Source organism: Rhipicephalus sanguineus, chromosome 3 (assembly GCF_013339695.2).
Source record: "Rhipicephalus sanguineus isolate Rsan-2018 chromosome 3, BIME_Rsan_1.4, whole genome shotgun sequence".
Classification (NCBI taxonomy): domain Eukaryota; kingdom Metazoa; phylum Arthropoda; class Arachnida; order Ixodida; family Ixodidae; genus Rhipicephalus; species Rhipicephalus sanguineus.
The window spans coordinates 145,074,535-145,089,062 of NC_051178.1; the positions used below are offsets into that span (position 1 = coordinate 145,074,535).

The window sequence follows — 14,528 nt, forward strand, 5'->3', positions numbered from 1 at the left end:
GCTCGAACCTCGAACTGCAACACCCTGTTAATTTGCTTTTACGCGACGATTAGCAATGTTTTGATGCTAGCGTTCAATGCTCAGGTCTGACATATTCTGTCCTAACCTCAGATGACATGCTGATGTCACGTGGAATCAATATATGTGCCACTTTACTGATAAAAGATTTCTCATCTTGCGGTCGCAGATACAGCAACCGAGCCTACGGTGTGTTCTGTGGTAGACCCTTCGTCAAACTTTAACGGCCACTACAACCAAAGATGACGTTCGTCGCCAAAAGTAGGCCTTTTAAACTGGCGTTCTCACATTTCATTTCTCGATGTACGACAGTATCATGCTCAGAGATTAGGCAACGATCGTGCTTGCGTTTCTCACTTCAGAACACCCTCACGTGCGATACAACCCACTGAAGGATGAATGGGTCCTCGTGTCGCCACAAAGAACGCTTCGTCCGTGGCAGGGTAAAACCGAGAACACTACCGACCTGTCGAACGCACGTGCGCTGGATCCAAGCAACCCACTCTGTCCGGGAGCCAGAAGAGCTAATGGCGAAGTATTCATGCTTGCTTTCTCAATATAGCGAAAGTTTCTCTATTCATAGTGGTGCGCACCGCGATAATATGTTTCTTAGACGTGTGCATTTCGATCGTGATGTAAACTTGCCGTTTTACAGGTCAATCCAATGTATGAATCTACATTTACATTCAGAAACGACTTCCCAGCTCTCCTGGAAGACGCCCCAAGTCCTGGTATGCCCCTTCTGGTGTCATTATCATCATCACCATCAATTCTTTCGACCTGATCCACTGAGGGCTGATATTTGCTCTTTCAGCTTTCGTGCCCTGTAATTCATTGCAACTCCACATGCTGCACTGCACTTCTTGCCGATATGTTTCATACCTTTTGAACCTACATTTATAACAGTGTCAAAAACCTTATACATGGCTCTAAGAGTGTGCATTTATGTGGCCTACTTTACCAATATGAGGAGATGACAACAATTTCTTTATGAGGCAGCTCTGGAAAGCTACAATAAACTGTTAACGGGACATAAACAGCCTTTATGCAACTACAAAAAATGATGTAGTAACGCTGCAGGCACCTTCCTTTTGCTTTGACATGTCGGCTTAAATATATTAAGCCAGGTTTGCGAAGTTGCCATGAACAAGAATAGTAAGGCACTATTCTGTATAGTGCATACATCTGCACATATATAGGACTTGTAAGATTTGCGGAAAATGAAGTGAGAGGTGCTCCGTATAGATGAGTCGTTACGAAGGCTCCTGTTCTGCACTGTTGGGTGTGAAAACTGAAAAGCAGGCTCTAGATGGTGTAGTTTACGTGAGGACCTTTGCCACGCAATAGAGAAAGCACTTTGAAAACTTGAAACATGATTGCACCCCTGAAACTACATCCATCATGTACAAATGGCCCTGTAGCAGTACGCTGCAGACACCGGCATTTACAGTTCAGCAAAGCAATTACTCTTATTTATCTTCTAGGCTTTTAGCATATGCTGATAAGAAAACATGAATGGAAGGTCTGCCTTGGCATGGCCTTAAAAACTGTTCAGCCCTTTAGCTCTTGAGCTTTTGTAAAAAAGGTGTACAAAATGTATAGCTTATTATTTCGCATCATATTCTAATTTTGACAAAAATATCTTAATTGTGCAATTTATAATGACTCAAAATATAAATGAAAAACATCTGACCTGAAAAAGATGCTTTACCTCAACACATGTGTTAGGTTTGGACATATGTATGAGGACAGATAAGAATAAAATTTAAAAAAAACATCAGGGAATATGTTCAAGTGCTGAAACTGAAACGCACGATGCAAATTAAGGTTAACTAGAGCTGCTTGTCACAAGCAAGTGAAGCGGACGAAACTGAACCTGGATGAGTGTGGTTCGTGCTTCCTGGTTAAACAGTTCATAAGCTTAAACTAAATGTTTGCAACTCTCTTCCCTCTGTCTGTGAATGCGTTGTAGAATCCGAGGAGAATGCTGACGAATCTGGCCTCTTCCGTATGGCCGAGGCCAGAGGCACTTGCCGAGTGATGTGCTTCCATCCATGCTCCAACGTGACATTGCCTCTTATGAGTCAATCTGAAGTGGAGACCGTGATCGATGAGTGGGCTCTACAGACCGAGCAGCTAGGCCAGACTTATACATGGGTTCAGGTTAGTGGGCATAGTAGCATAAAGCAAAACTTTTGCACTTTCAACAATCTTTGTTGCCACTTACCCTGTGTGTGCTACATGCAGGGTAAGCAGGCAGAGTACAGTTCTGTTATCTGCATAACTCGATATACAACTTGGTGGAGATTGGGAGATAAGCCATGCTCGTGTGCCACAGTCACTGTAGTATGTTCTTGCATGAGGATAACTCACATCATTCCTGAAAAATTATACAGCAGTATATTTTGATCTGAGGAATGTGTTATGTGACTATACTGACATGAGAGCACATGGAAAGCATTAAGCTCAGAGTAAACGGCTGTTTATTTTTCACAACAACAGCTGCAAGCTTATGTTGTCCTTGTTTCTACTCCTGCTAAAGCGTGGCATTATCCCCTTCCCTTCCCTTACACACACACACATGCACGCACGCACACACACGCACGCACGAAAAGGCATCATCTCAATGCCACAGCACAAAAGGATAGTGAAACTTAAGCCTCAAGAGTTACAGTGATGGGTAAGCTGTGGCAGTATGTCTAGCATCATGAACTGTCTCAGAGAAGACCATACTTAATCTAAAATATAGCATGGTTAAGATTATATTTTAGGTCAATAACAAATAAAAGGCTGACCTGCAAGAATTAATGCAATTAATGACGGGTTCTGTTCATGTGAAGGTTCTCTACTATTCTCTTCTCTGCTAAAGCTTTCAATGTTCTGCTTCTTGCATAAAACAAATGTTGCAGCTGTACCGTCCGTTTCCAGGTCTTCGAAAATAAGGGTGCAATTATGGGCTGCTCCAACCCTCATCCGCACTGCCAGGTATTCTATGCACTCAATTATATTTTGGATCTCTGTTGTCTGGACTGCAATTTAGTGATGCTTTCAATGCTTTCTTTTATACCATGACACCTTGTCAGTGGCTTCTATTACTCGAAAACTATGTTCTTGCTCTGCAGAACATTCCTTTCAAAGTTTGATAATAAACTCCTTGACTTCACTGTCAGGAGTTCACCTCTGTTATTGCATAGTAGGGAGTACTGAAATTTGTTCAGTATACCTAATCAAACTTATTAGTGAAGCACTGTAAAGCATGGGTTGTAGCACACCATGAACAGCAGAAGTGTAAAGCTTATTTTTAGTTGCAAAATTAGCATTTTCAATCGTCATAGCTCATTCTGCACAAAGTCACTAGATGTGGTACATCACTCATCGTCAGAGACAATGGTCTTGATGTGATGATGTCTGAGTGTTGGGTTGTGTTTCGCCTAATTGCTGTGTATCTGTCACACAGTGAACATATCATTTACTGTTTCATCATACCCACCTGGAGTAGCATGCTAGGCGTGCCACCAGGAAAAACATCACCAGCATTCGTTAAAAATATTGTACTCCCTTTTCAAATGCAGATCTGGGCAAGTTCATTTTTGCCCAATGAACCGAGACTGAAGGACAAATCTCAGAGGGCTTACTTTGAAAAGACTGGGAAACCTCTTCTCATCGACTATGTGTCCAGAGAACTGAAAAAGAATGTGAGCAGCTCTCTTGTTTGGGTCTCCTGCAGTTAAGTGTGATGCCCCGATCTCATTGTGCATGCTCTTTTTATCCGACCACCCTTTATAGGAACGTGTGGTCCTGGTGTCTGACCACTGGGTCGCCCTGGTGCCTTTTTGGGCTGTCTGGCCATACGAGACCATGCTTGTGCCTAAGCGTCATGTGACGAGGCTGTATGAACTGAATGCTGCAGAAAAATCAGGTGATATGACAAACTTCAAATGGCATAGTTAAGCACCTCCTGGTTTGTTAAGTCCCACAATGGGTTCGACGTACTCAACAAAGTTGCGATGTGCCAAACACCTTACATTCAACACCAATGTTTATGAACTGCAGGACATGAAAGAAAGCTGAACATATTTTCATAGCCTCGGCACGCAGTTTATCAATGGAATTTCCAGCCTCTAGTACTAGTGTATGCAAACAATATTGCGAGATTTTCCTGGATTAGGTCAGCAATGTTTTTTTGCAGATCCTGCAGTATGTGAACTTGCGACGCCAACAGTACTGATATGGTCAGGTTTGGAAACTTGCAACCCTTAATTTTTTAGCTGCTGTGCACTTGCCTCAAACATATGCTATCTATGCGCTGAAACTGCACAGTACACTGTTTACCATTAAGATTATTATTTTAAACAAACGAGGCAAAATTCTAAGCTCAATTTCATTAATACTATAGAAGCTGAACAGCTAGAAAAAAACAGACACTGCGGCCCAAGATGTTAAAGTTTGTCTGCCCTGTATTCTGTGGCATGGAAACATGCACACAGGGCATGCTGTGAAACAATTGACCAATGAATGTAGTTCGCAGGAGTGTAGCTTGTCCACCGTGCACCAACATTAAAAGAAAACAGCTACCTTCCTGTGCCATTCCTTGTCACGCTCCGCTCTTCATTCCTTTCAAGCTTCGCACGTTCTAGACTCTCTTCCTATGATTACTTGGAACACTTATCCAAGTAATCATAGAATGGCTTCTTTAAAGGAGTTTATTGCCTCAAGAATTGACTGCCGCAAAAAGTTTTAAGAGTCCGTCGAGTACGAGTGGAGTTAGAGATTTGTCGCACGCTTTAAGCACTATCTCTCCTTTCGTACCAGCGAGCGCGCTGAAAGCTACGCAAGAAGAGGGGGGGGGTATGAAAAAGGGGCAAGAAAGTCCGTCCATTCATCAGCGCACGGCGTGACCCTGAGCACTTTTTTTCTTTGAATGCGCGGCTTACTTTCAGCGTGATCGTGAGTGAGTGCACAGGCACGTCGTGGCATCCTGTGGCAGCCGCAATAACTATGCAGCTCACAACGCTCAAATCAACCAATGGCCGTGGACTTTGGGCTTATGGCGTGGTCATTTGGGTTTATGGCATCATTTGTTGAGAGAAGAGCGAGCGATTTCTAGATGACTTTGAGAATTAATTGCAAATTCCAGGCCGCGTGTTGCGCTATAATATTTGGCCCTACGTGCTCTCAGGAGCCTCAACTACCGATCGGCAGCGTTTTCTGATCATGCTGAAAGAGTTGTGGGGCCCCTTTAAGCCACCCAAATTAATAAAGAACTTACAAAGACTCCCGATGCACCGCTTATAGATTGTACCACTTGGCTTTGGAACATACACCTTGAATATTTTTTTGTTACATTCACTGCTTGAGAACCCGAGATATTTATCTCCGAGTTGTAAATGGCCTCTATAGTTATTGCTTGTGGGTGCATGATGTTTGAAGAATTTGTACACACATATGGCCTTCCTGTAATCAAATACTAGCATCAAGAAAGCCAAAGCAATCTATATGATCGCTGCTACGCTTATTGCTTTGCGTTTCGAATTTGCAGATTTGGCGAGCATCATGAGAAAGCTGCTTACAAAGTATGACAACCTGTTCAGCACCTCATTCCCATACTCCATGGGTTGGCATGGTGAGATTTTGTCCTTAATGTCGATATTAAGCAGCACTCCTAGGCAGCTTGTGGGGGTTCTACATGAACATTCGGTCATTCAATCACATGCTGATGCTAGACGATTGGCTAGGTGTGTAATTTTTGGAGAAAAGAAAAAGGGCTTTGATGGAGGGATAGCCTTGCGAAGAAGAAAATTTCATTATGTTTGAAGAGTGCATAGGTCTTCATTCTACATGCCATTTGGATGAGCACACTCTTAATTTAAGGGTGGGTTCCTAGCCTCAGTAGCAGGAATGCAAGTGCTTTGCTTATCACTATCATCCAAAATGAATAAAGCATGAAACAACACATTGGTACGGCTTCTTCTGTATTTCACATCTGCAGACTCAACGCAGCTGTTTAGAGCACACAAACAGGGAACTGCGGTGTGATTGTACTATTCACTGGAGGTAGCCAGTTCAGAACAACTTAATGTACTTCCAAGTGCACAGGATGTATGCCAGAACCAGCTGCAGTGTCCTCCGACAGCGACCGCCAATACTGTGAATCACCGATCAAAAATGCTGGTCTCTACGACTGAGAAGAGTTGTTTAGCATAGGCTATAGCCTTTGACAAAAATAAATTATCAGTTGTGGAGAGAGAGAGAGAGAGAAGCGCGAGCAATGGCAGCATCCATCAGGCGACGCACATTCGATGCTGGCCACCTCAAACTGCTTGCTTCGGACAAATGTCTCAAGTACACTTTTAAATGCAGCACTTTTCTTGCTCCCAGACAGCTGCACTGAAGGCTGTGCGTATTGCAGGAGTCTATTCATTCATTCAACAATTCGTTAAGTCCTCAGTGAAACAAGCTGCAGTGTTGCACCCATATTCTCCTTCCTAGGTGCACCTACTGGCGAATATTTGAACCAGGATGTGTTGCACTGGCAGCTGCATGCCACCTACTTGCCTCCGCTGCTTCGGTCAGCTACTGTGCAGAAGTTTATGGTTGGTTACGAGATGCTCGCTCAGCCTCAGAGGGATCTGACACCAGAGCAAGTATGTCAAACACTTTGCCTGAAAGCATATTCATCATCCTAGTTGTTCTATCAAATTTTGCTGTTATACTTTACACTTTCATTATTGTTGAATTCTTTCTATAAATTCCCCAATTTCAAAAATGAAATCGAGTATTTGTCACTGCTGCATGTTGTTGCTTTCAGTCTCTTCTCCGTGCTGTTTGGCTGAAGTATGTCCAAGAAACTTGCACAGACGTTCACGCTTCCTGCTAGAACCATCATATGGCAAAAAAATGTTAATTTTGCTTATTATGGACATTATTTTGGTTGGAGGAACAATTTAAGTCCTCAGATGTTACTACATATCCACTAATGCCATTGGTCTGCGGCTGACCAAGTACAGAACACAATGCAGTTAGCACTAGCTTAAAAGGAAACTTGAGGCATAGTTCTTACGGTTCTCAGCTTGAAACTGAATTAGTGCTGATTCGATGTTGTAACAGGTCTTTAACGAAGTGTAAATGAACATGACTGACTCATATCCTAGCTTACAACTACCATTTGCACCAACTCTAATTAGCCTGCACGTTGTGTTTAAGAGTATGTATTTAGGTTCCCAAAATCTTTGCAGTCGCCAGCATAGCAACGAGGCTTCCCTGTAGCATTTGCAATAGTGACACCTTCACCCCCTTTTCCGCATCTTTTTTTTTCCTTTCAGGCTGCCGACACACTACGTGCCCTGTCCGAGGTTCACTACACACAAAGCTCCCAGGCTGACAAGTGACAAAGATGGTTTCGCTTCAGCTAGTCCTCTATTTTTTACACTTTTGGCAGACCAACGTGCTTCTTCTTATATACTCGTACTACATATATATATTTCTTCATTATGCAACTGTTATAGCAAGCCCGGAAACCTTGAAAGGCACCAAACTTCGTTAACAAATTGCAATTCAACATTTTCTAGCATAATGCATACTAGTACCACTCATGCAATATTGTACAGTGCCTTTTACTCATGGCGCCAAAGGTAATTTAAACAATTTCAAGCATGTGGCAGAACTATACTCAGTTTGCCATTTTTAACAAACATTTATTGTGCATATAAGGCAGGGGGGAGCAAAACGTATGCGGGATCTGTGAATTAGTCTGTGGTCTCAGTATTAGCTTCCAACCATTAAAACAATAGAATACTCGGACGTTATTGCACACACAAGAACATGTAACCAGTTCTATATCCAGTCTGCACGCCCAGGCTGAAGAAATTAATGCTATTCTTCCTCGGATCCCACTGCCTGCAAATATTTTGACCCCACCTGTATGTAGCATCAACATTGCAGGATGAAAGAAGAGTCACAGTTGAAACTCGATTTAACGAAGTGATCGGGGCGCTCAAATTATTTAGTTAAATCACGAAGTTTGTAAAATCACGGAACAGATTTTTCGGTCCTTTGAAATCCAAAAATGTAATGTAGCGTCACCCGAAAGCTGCCACAGCATTTTATTTACCACTAATAGACGCCTGTGCGTGTGAAAAGTCCGCGAGGGCAGCCCAAGCATGAATTCCGGCCCATGTTGTATGGGCAACACAGGCGACAATAATTGTTGGGGTTTAACATCCCAAAACCACGATATGATTATGAGAGACGCTGCAGTGGAGGGCTAGGGAAATTTCGACCACCTGGGGTTCTTTAACGTGCACCTAAATCTAAGTACACGGGCCTCACGCATTTTCGCCTCCATCGAAAATGCAGCCGCCACGGCCGGGATTCGATCCCGTGACCTTTGGGTAAGCAATTGAGCGCCATAACCACTAGACCACCGTGGCGGGTGCACTGCAGGAGAGGTAGACGGTCACATAAAGCTACAACAAGCTGTCTACATTCAAAGACAGGGATAACGAATGCAGTTAATGTGCGAGCAGGCAAAGCAAGAAAGTTCCAAGGAGACGATCAGTGCCATCTGTCGCTTAAACCATGGAATAACGAAAGTAACCACCGTGTTCCTTTGGGAGTATTTGCAGGGACAAGAAACCACTACCGCCCAGCGTATTTGATATGTAAAAGCGCTACTGAGTGCAGCATGCAGCCTCGTCAAAATAAAACTAGTGTCGTGACTAGGGTGGCTAGACGTTTTAATGCGAGTGTTGCAGTGCACATCTCAAAAAAAGCCGTCTGAGTAAAAATTGGGAAGAAATCACTGCATTTTCGCTCATTTATTTCCGAAACACTTCGTTAAATCGAGTTCAGTGCTTTGGAAGCTTCGTCAATTTGAGCTGATGACAACATTGGACCCTATGGGTACCTGCCGGGGAATGGAAATTTCTTCGGTAGAGAAATCCGTAAATTCGGGTTTCGTTAGATCGAGTTTTAACAGTATTAAGAAATTGTTATACTGCCGTTAATGCTACCACTTTGTTTTTCAGCATGTGAGGAAGGCATTAGAAATGGGAGCTTTAAGGCTCCATTCCTTTGTACTCATAGTCATACTGGGCATGCATAGGTGATTTGAATATTCAAGAGATCTAGTCGCTTATAATATTATAGTCCAAATTCAGTTCCTAAACAAAGAAGGTACTGGTCATGTGTTTTCATAAATGTATATGTATAAACATGTTATGTATTTACAAAATATTAAAGTATTTTCTTATGCAAAAATACCAACCTGACATTCCTTTACTTTGGTTGCAAATGCAACCAAAATTTCAATGCTAGTGAGCACCAACTCACATGGTCATGCTCTCATTCTGTTAATCCCACATGAGACAAAAGGATCACAATTTCATGGAGGATTTATTTCAAACACCTATACGATGCCAATGTGGTGTCTATGCATTCTCTCTGAATCATTCATGCCAATGATAATCAAGTCATCATCCACTCTAAGGGGAGGCAATCGAAGTAAAAAAAAAAAAAAAATAGAGGACCACCACACACCAGGTAAAGGGGAGGTGTACAGAGAGGTTAGTCAAGCACCCTGCCATCAGTGACATACGACATGTGACAAAAATATAATGTATATAAGCAGTATGTTCCTTGTAAATATATTGCAGATGTTGTAAAAAACACAGCCATCTGCAGAACAGTTAAGAAAAAAAAACAATAAAGACGGGCCAGCGCAAAGAGCCCTGCACCTCAGTGACAACAAAACGCACACACGCTACCGTCTGCGACAAAAAGCTGTGTGGTCCGCAAATGAAGAGGACAGTGTAGATACGAGAGAGGAATGATTGCAAATTACATTTACCAAGGCAAAAAAAAAAAAAGGACAAAAGGGGGTGGGGTCTCTTTGGATCTTAGCAGACATCACAAACAGTGGCAAGCGGTACATGGTGAATGACACAATGGGACCGATGCTAAAATCTCTCGAGAGATGCCTGGGACACCCGTGAGCACGTGCCAACCGAGGCATCAACTTATAAACTTTCAAAAAATGTTCTTTCCTCTAGAACGCGACACTCCTTGCTTGGTTAGAGAGGCCAGGTGTGTTGCTATTACGTAACAGTCCTTACCTAACCTCCCAGGCTTAAGGCCAAACAACACTTCCAACATTAACAGTCTGGATCGTCAACTTGTCAGCGAAGTGTGCATGTCCCGTCTCATACGACACGCACACTAGCAGAAAAATAATAATGAAAATAAAAGAGTTGTAAATGAACTGAACACAATAGAAAAATGATCTCAATAACCAGACACCTCTCCTGGTGGGGGCTGGGGTGGGGGAGAAAGGTTGAGAAAGAAAATGTGTTATACACCTCTCCCAGTGAAGGAGGGGGCAAAAAAAAAATGCGGCAGGGAGAAGAGAGAAAGGGGTGCACTGGGGGCACTTTTTACACAAAGCTCATGGCAACTATCCCGGTATTTCTGGCAAGTCTGCAAAAGCAGCCTCACCTTACGTGCACGGCGTCCCTCTCAATCACCGAGCAGCTCTACCAAATTCATTCTTTTCTTGTTTTACTGATTCAAGAGAAGTCAATGCTTGACTTTTACTAGTTGATATATGTTAGAGCTGAAAAGGGCAAAGTAATGACCGATAATGGGAAAAATAAAGAGAGAGAGAAAGAAAAGAGGCATACAGTCTAAAAACAAGAGAAATAGTTGCCTTCCACTTGCCAATCATGAAATAAGAAGAAAGAGAAAGAAAAAAAATGTGAGAGGGAAATGATCAGCTGACCAAAGAGCGAATGAGCAGAAATTGTGCATGCACAGATCCTAGGTCAGGTCGTCAGGCCTGCCTCTGCATCTGGATCACCACTGGATGGTGGTGCAGGCTGTTGTTGTGAGATGGCAGCGCACTGTAGTTCCCGAGCCGAGCCCTCTTGTCCGGCGGTATGGTCGAGGCAGTGCCCACTGGGCGATCAGTGTCCTCGGACACTGCCGTCCAATGGCGCTTGCCTCCGGAGAGGCTGAAGCTGAGGTCTAAGCCCCAGCCTAGGCCCTTGCTTGAGGGCGGCGCCCAATTGGACGCCTGTGACGAAGGCGATGCCGACGCCATCGAGACGCCCTCGTCATCCGAGGCGTCGATGTCCTCCTCGATGTACTGGGCGGCAGCCTTGGCGGCATCGCTGTACTCCTGGTGGAAGTCTCTCGTTGGCTCCGAAGCATACAGCAGAGAACGAGAACGCCCTGCATGAATTTCGCCAATCATAGTTATTCACTTTTCTTCGAGCAGCTTGCCCTGTATCATAGTTGCGTATTTGAATGAAAACATAGAGGCCCTCATCGTGCAGAAATTACAGTACGGGGTTAGCTAACTATTTCTCAAGAGGAACCATCAGTACGATCCACTTGTAGCTGAATGTTTCTTTCATGTGCCAGGGCACTTTGGGCAGCTTGTAATGGCTGTCCGATTTAACTCGCTTCTATTTTCAATTTTCCTCATTCCTTATTACTGCGTGACACCTGGTCCTACTCAATGCTGTATAATGCACAAGCAAGCACAGTTTATTTTTTTGTTAATGTGTGGTCATTGCAACATATGCAGCACCATGAAGCATTGTCACAAAAACTGCTTTGTGCAGAGCGCATTGCAACTCATGCCTAGCTTCTAAAGCATTTCACACAATTCAAAGCTCAATAACAGGCCCTTCTCGATGGAAACAAAGAAAAACCACACGAGTTACCACATCTAGACAGCAATAAAAATCAAAAGCTATCCTGTGGATGTAAGGCACAAATGGCTACATAAGCCTGCCATGCAGTGCCTTGATACCATATCACTTCAGTCAAGAAAAACCATCTCATGAGCAATAAACACAGTGCTATACTCGTGGACAACTTTTCTTGGCAATGAAGGAAAGGCTACAGGGGCGCAGCTACTGCACATGTACTGCTCTGCAAAGTAGTCCAGTCGGCGCGCGTTTCGAATTTAGTTTTGGTTTGTGAACCTTCCGTATCTTCTGTGATGGCCGTTTAATTATTCAACGGTCGTCACAGGCTTAGGCAGCCATTTGTTAGTGAAATTCGTCACAAGCTCTTTCAGCGAGTCGTCAGAAAAGCTGCAGGGTGACGAGCGCTCACCTGAAGACGACACCATTTTGACTGTGAGGTGCACGTAAAAGGTGCAACGTTTTCACGCGCGCAAAAACGCGAAATGAAACTGCATAAAGTAAAACAAATATAAATATCTCCTTGGTGCATGCTGACCCTCTTTTCAAACAGCGTCCCGTCAAAAATAAAGTAATGTTGTTTTTTTATTCTCACGCGGAAAACACGAACGCAATTGTGGGACTATACTGTTCAGCGGTAGTACACGCGTAGTTCGGCTCCGTAGGCTTTCCTTCATTGCCAAGAAAAGTTGTCCGTGAGTATAACAGAAGAGGTATGCTTTCCCAACATGTTCTGACAAATCATGTCGGTGACATGACTTATCACTGTCAACTGACGCTTTGCTCATGAAGTTCCATAATGGTGCCAACTAAAGCTCATGACAACTAATGAGCCATTGTAAGAAGCATGTGCTGAACAATTCCCCATTACTGAAATTTTAATTCATTGTTTATTGAAGGCTCTTGCTAGTCATATGCTGACATTAGGCTGGTTCCATGCCAACACGCCATCATTTGCTTTACAGTACAAGCAGCGCATTTGCTAGTTTTTATGGAACGCCATTTCTCATGTCTTATAGCAAAGTGCAAGATTATTTTTTTTTTGTCACACCTATTGCTCTATTGAGCTTTCTCACTGTAAGTCTCTTCTCCTCCATTCTCAGTGCGCATATGCAGACTGATATGATATGCTGGTCCCATATCATCCAGCATCTACTGTGTCTTCTACTTCCTATCCAAAGTAAGTACTGGAAAAATCCACATATAACATGAGTTTTCTTTTTCAATTTTTACTAAGTGAGATTTCTGCCTAATATAGCACACAGATTCCAAAAATTTTTAGCCTGTATTTGCAGTTCTGGTAATTTTCACTCATGAAGACTCCCAGCAGAGGAAGCGTGGTGTGGCGTTGACGTCACTAGGCTGTCTCTCGTTCTGGTGCCGTTAAACCATGCCTACCTTGTGATGCGTATTCATCACGAATCGTCCTGTTTGTCAAAATAGTATCTCGGACAATGTCGGAATTGTGAAAGCGGCAATCTGTTTGAAAAGTTATAGTAGCTGCTGAGATCAATGATGCTGAAAAGATGCCAGTGCATGAGAAAGGCCTGAAGCAAGTTCACGAGAGGTCAGGTGGCAACGGAATGCACGGGTCACTGTAAGCTTGCCCTGTACAGCAGATAGTTGCAAGCGTTCACCCCACGTAATTGGAGATCACTGGGAGATGCCTTCGTCTCACAGTAAGCATAGACTGATAATGATTATTACATGCAGGTTTTTACGGTACTTTTACGTTTTTTAACAACTCACGTTCTGAAGCACGCACACACACACACACACACACACACACACACACACACACACAAACAGCCAACCAAACTTATGTTATCCCAACACCACAATGACTGTACCAACTTTACACCAACTGAATATGTACTACCTAAACAGCAATTCAGGAGAGATTGCATGCCTGAAATCGGGGCCAGTTTCTCTGACGCCGACTTCAATATGAGATCGAGGTTGTCCCCGGAGTTTGTACGCAGGTTGGGGAACAGCAACAGGGCAAAGGAGAGCAGTAAAACCTGCACACACAAAGAAAAGAAAACAAAAAAAAGAGAGCTTAGAATGTCAAGCTCAGTAAACCTGCAGTATACACCACTGTTCATTTCAGTCAATGCAGACTTTTCCTTCCATTTACAGACAATTCATAGTTTAAACACAACCGCTGTGGCTGCCAGTAGCTGCAATTTTCACTGAAGCTATTGCCAGTTGGATGAATTTGGCTTGTCAGGTTTCAAATTCCTCGCTATCCTGTGTGCCAAAGGGCACGCATCGCCTTGCAGCTTTAATCTAAGTCGCATACCCAAAAGAAACCATCAGTACAATGTGTGGCAAAGAGATGCACCAATGTCTTTACAAAACCCCGCCATTGCACTCTCTAGTCAAGACGAAGCATACGTTAATGAAGCCTGTTATTGTAGTTGAAGATGTAGTTTTGAAGTCTGTTGCAAGTCAGCTTCATCTCTGCTTTAAGAACAGAACCAATGGGAGTCTAAGAATGCTACACCGTCTCCACTGCACCAGAACTCATATAAATGTCATATGACAGTAACATACAAGAAGGATCCGTTGATGGGCAAGTTGGTACATGTATTGAAATATACTGAGTATGTGCAGTGCAATGGTACGAAGACAGAGAAGACAGAGTCTATGTCGTTTGTGTGTCTTCTCTTGTTTTTGTACCATTGCGCTGCACATACTCAGTATATTTCAGGTACACTCAAACCTCATTATAACAAAGTCGAATCTGCCACGAAAATAACTTCGTTATATCCAAAAATTCGTTATAAACATTTATTTGTA

At 43.2% G+C, this 14,528-nt stretch overlaps 2 protein-coding genes across 7 annotated transcripts in view; one reads left to right on the forward strand and one right to left on the reverse strand.

Moving 5' to 3' along the window:
- Window positions 1-9,675, forward strand: LOC119387362 (galactose-1-phosphate uridylyltransferase). 2 transcript variants are annotated; one of them, XM_037654728.2, is made up of 11 exons: window positions 1-84; window positions 188-279; window positions 381-553; window positions 674-749; window positions 1,991-2,181; window positions 2,947-3,003; window positions 3,591-3,713; window positions 3,805-3,937; window positions 5,558-5,641; window positions 6,508-6,662; window positions 7,341-9,675. In XM_037654728.2, the coding sequence occupies exons 2-11, from the start codon at window positions 261-263 to the stop codon at window positions 7,404-7,406; spliced, it is 1,077 nt and encodes a 358-aa protein (XP_037510656.1). In that variant the 5' UTR covers window positions 1-84; window positions 188-260; the 3' UTR covers window positions 7,407-9,675. The 2 variants fall into 2 exon arrangements, with proteins under 2 accessions (XP_037510656.1, XP_037510655.1); XM_037654727.2 differs by having other exon boundaries at window positions 26-279.
- Window positions 9,393-14,528, reverse strand: part of LOC119387360 (cyclic AMP-responsive element-binding protein 3-like protein 3) — a 20,147-nt gene continuing 15,011 nt past the window's right edge. For 4 of the 5 annotated variants that reach the window (XM_037654723.2, XM_049413495.1, XM_037654724.2 and 1 more), the window contains 2 exons: window positions 13,606-13,747; window positions 9,393-11,244 (listed from right to left, as the gene is read on the reverse strand). In XM_037654723.2, the coding sequence (XP_037510651.1) occupies window positions 10,844-11,244; window positions 13,606-13,747 (543 nt within the window). In that variant the 3' untranslated portion in view covers window positions 9,393-10,843. The remainder of the gene's footprint in view (window positions 11,245-13,605; window positions 13,748-14,528) is intronic. The other variant, XM_049413496.1, reaches the window with a different exon arrangement.

Bases quoted from the DNA above. Each gene is read 5' to 3' on its own strand.
- LOC119387362 (XM_037654728.2), top strand. The intron at 3,938-5,557 runs GTGATATGACAA...TCGAATTTGCAG, and splicing joins GAATGCTGCAGAAAAATCAG to ATTTGGCGAGCATCATGAGA. The intron at 6,663-7,340 runs GTATGTCAAACA...TTTTCCTTTCAG, and splicing joins GGGATCTGACACCAGAGCAA to GCTGCCGACACACTACGTGC.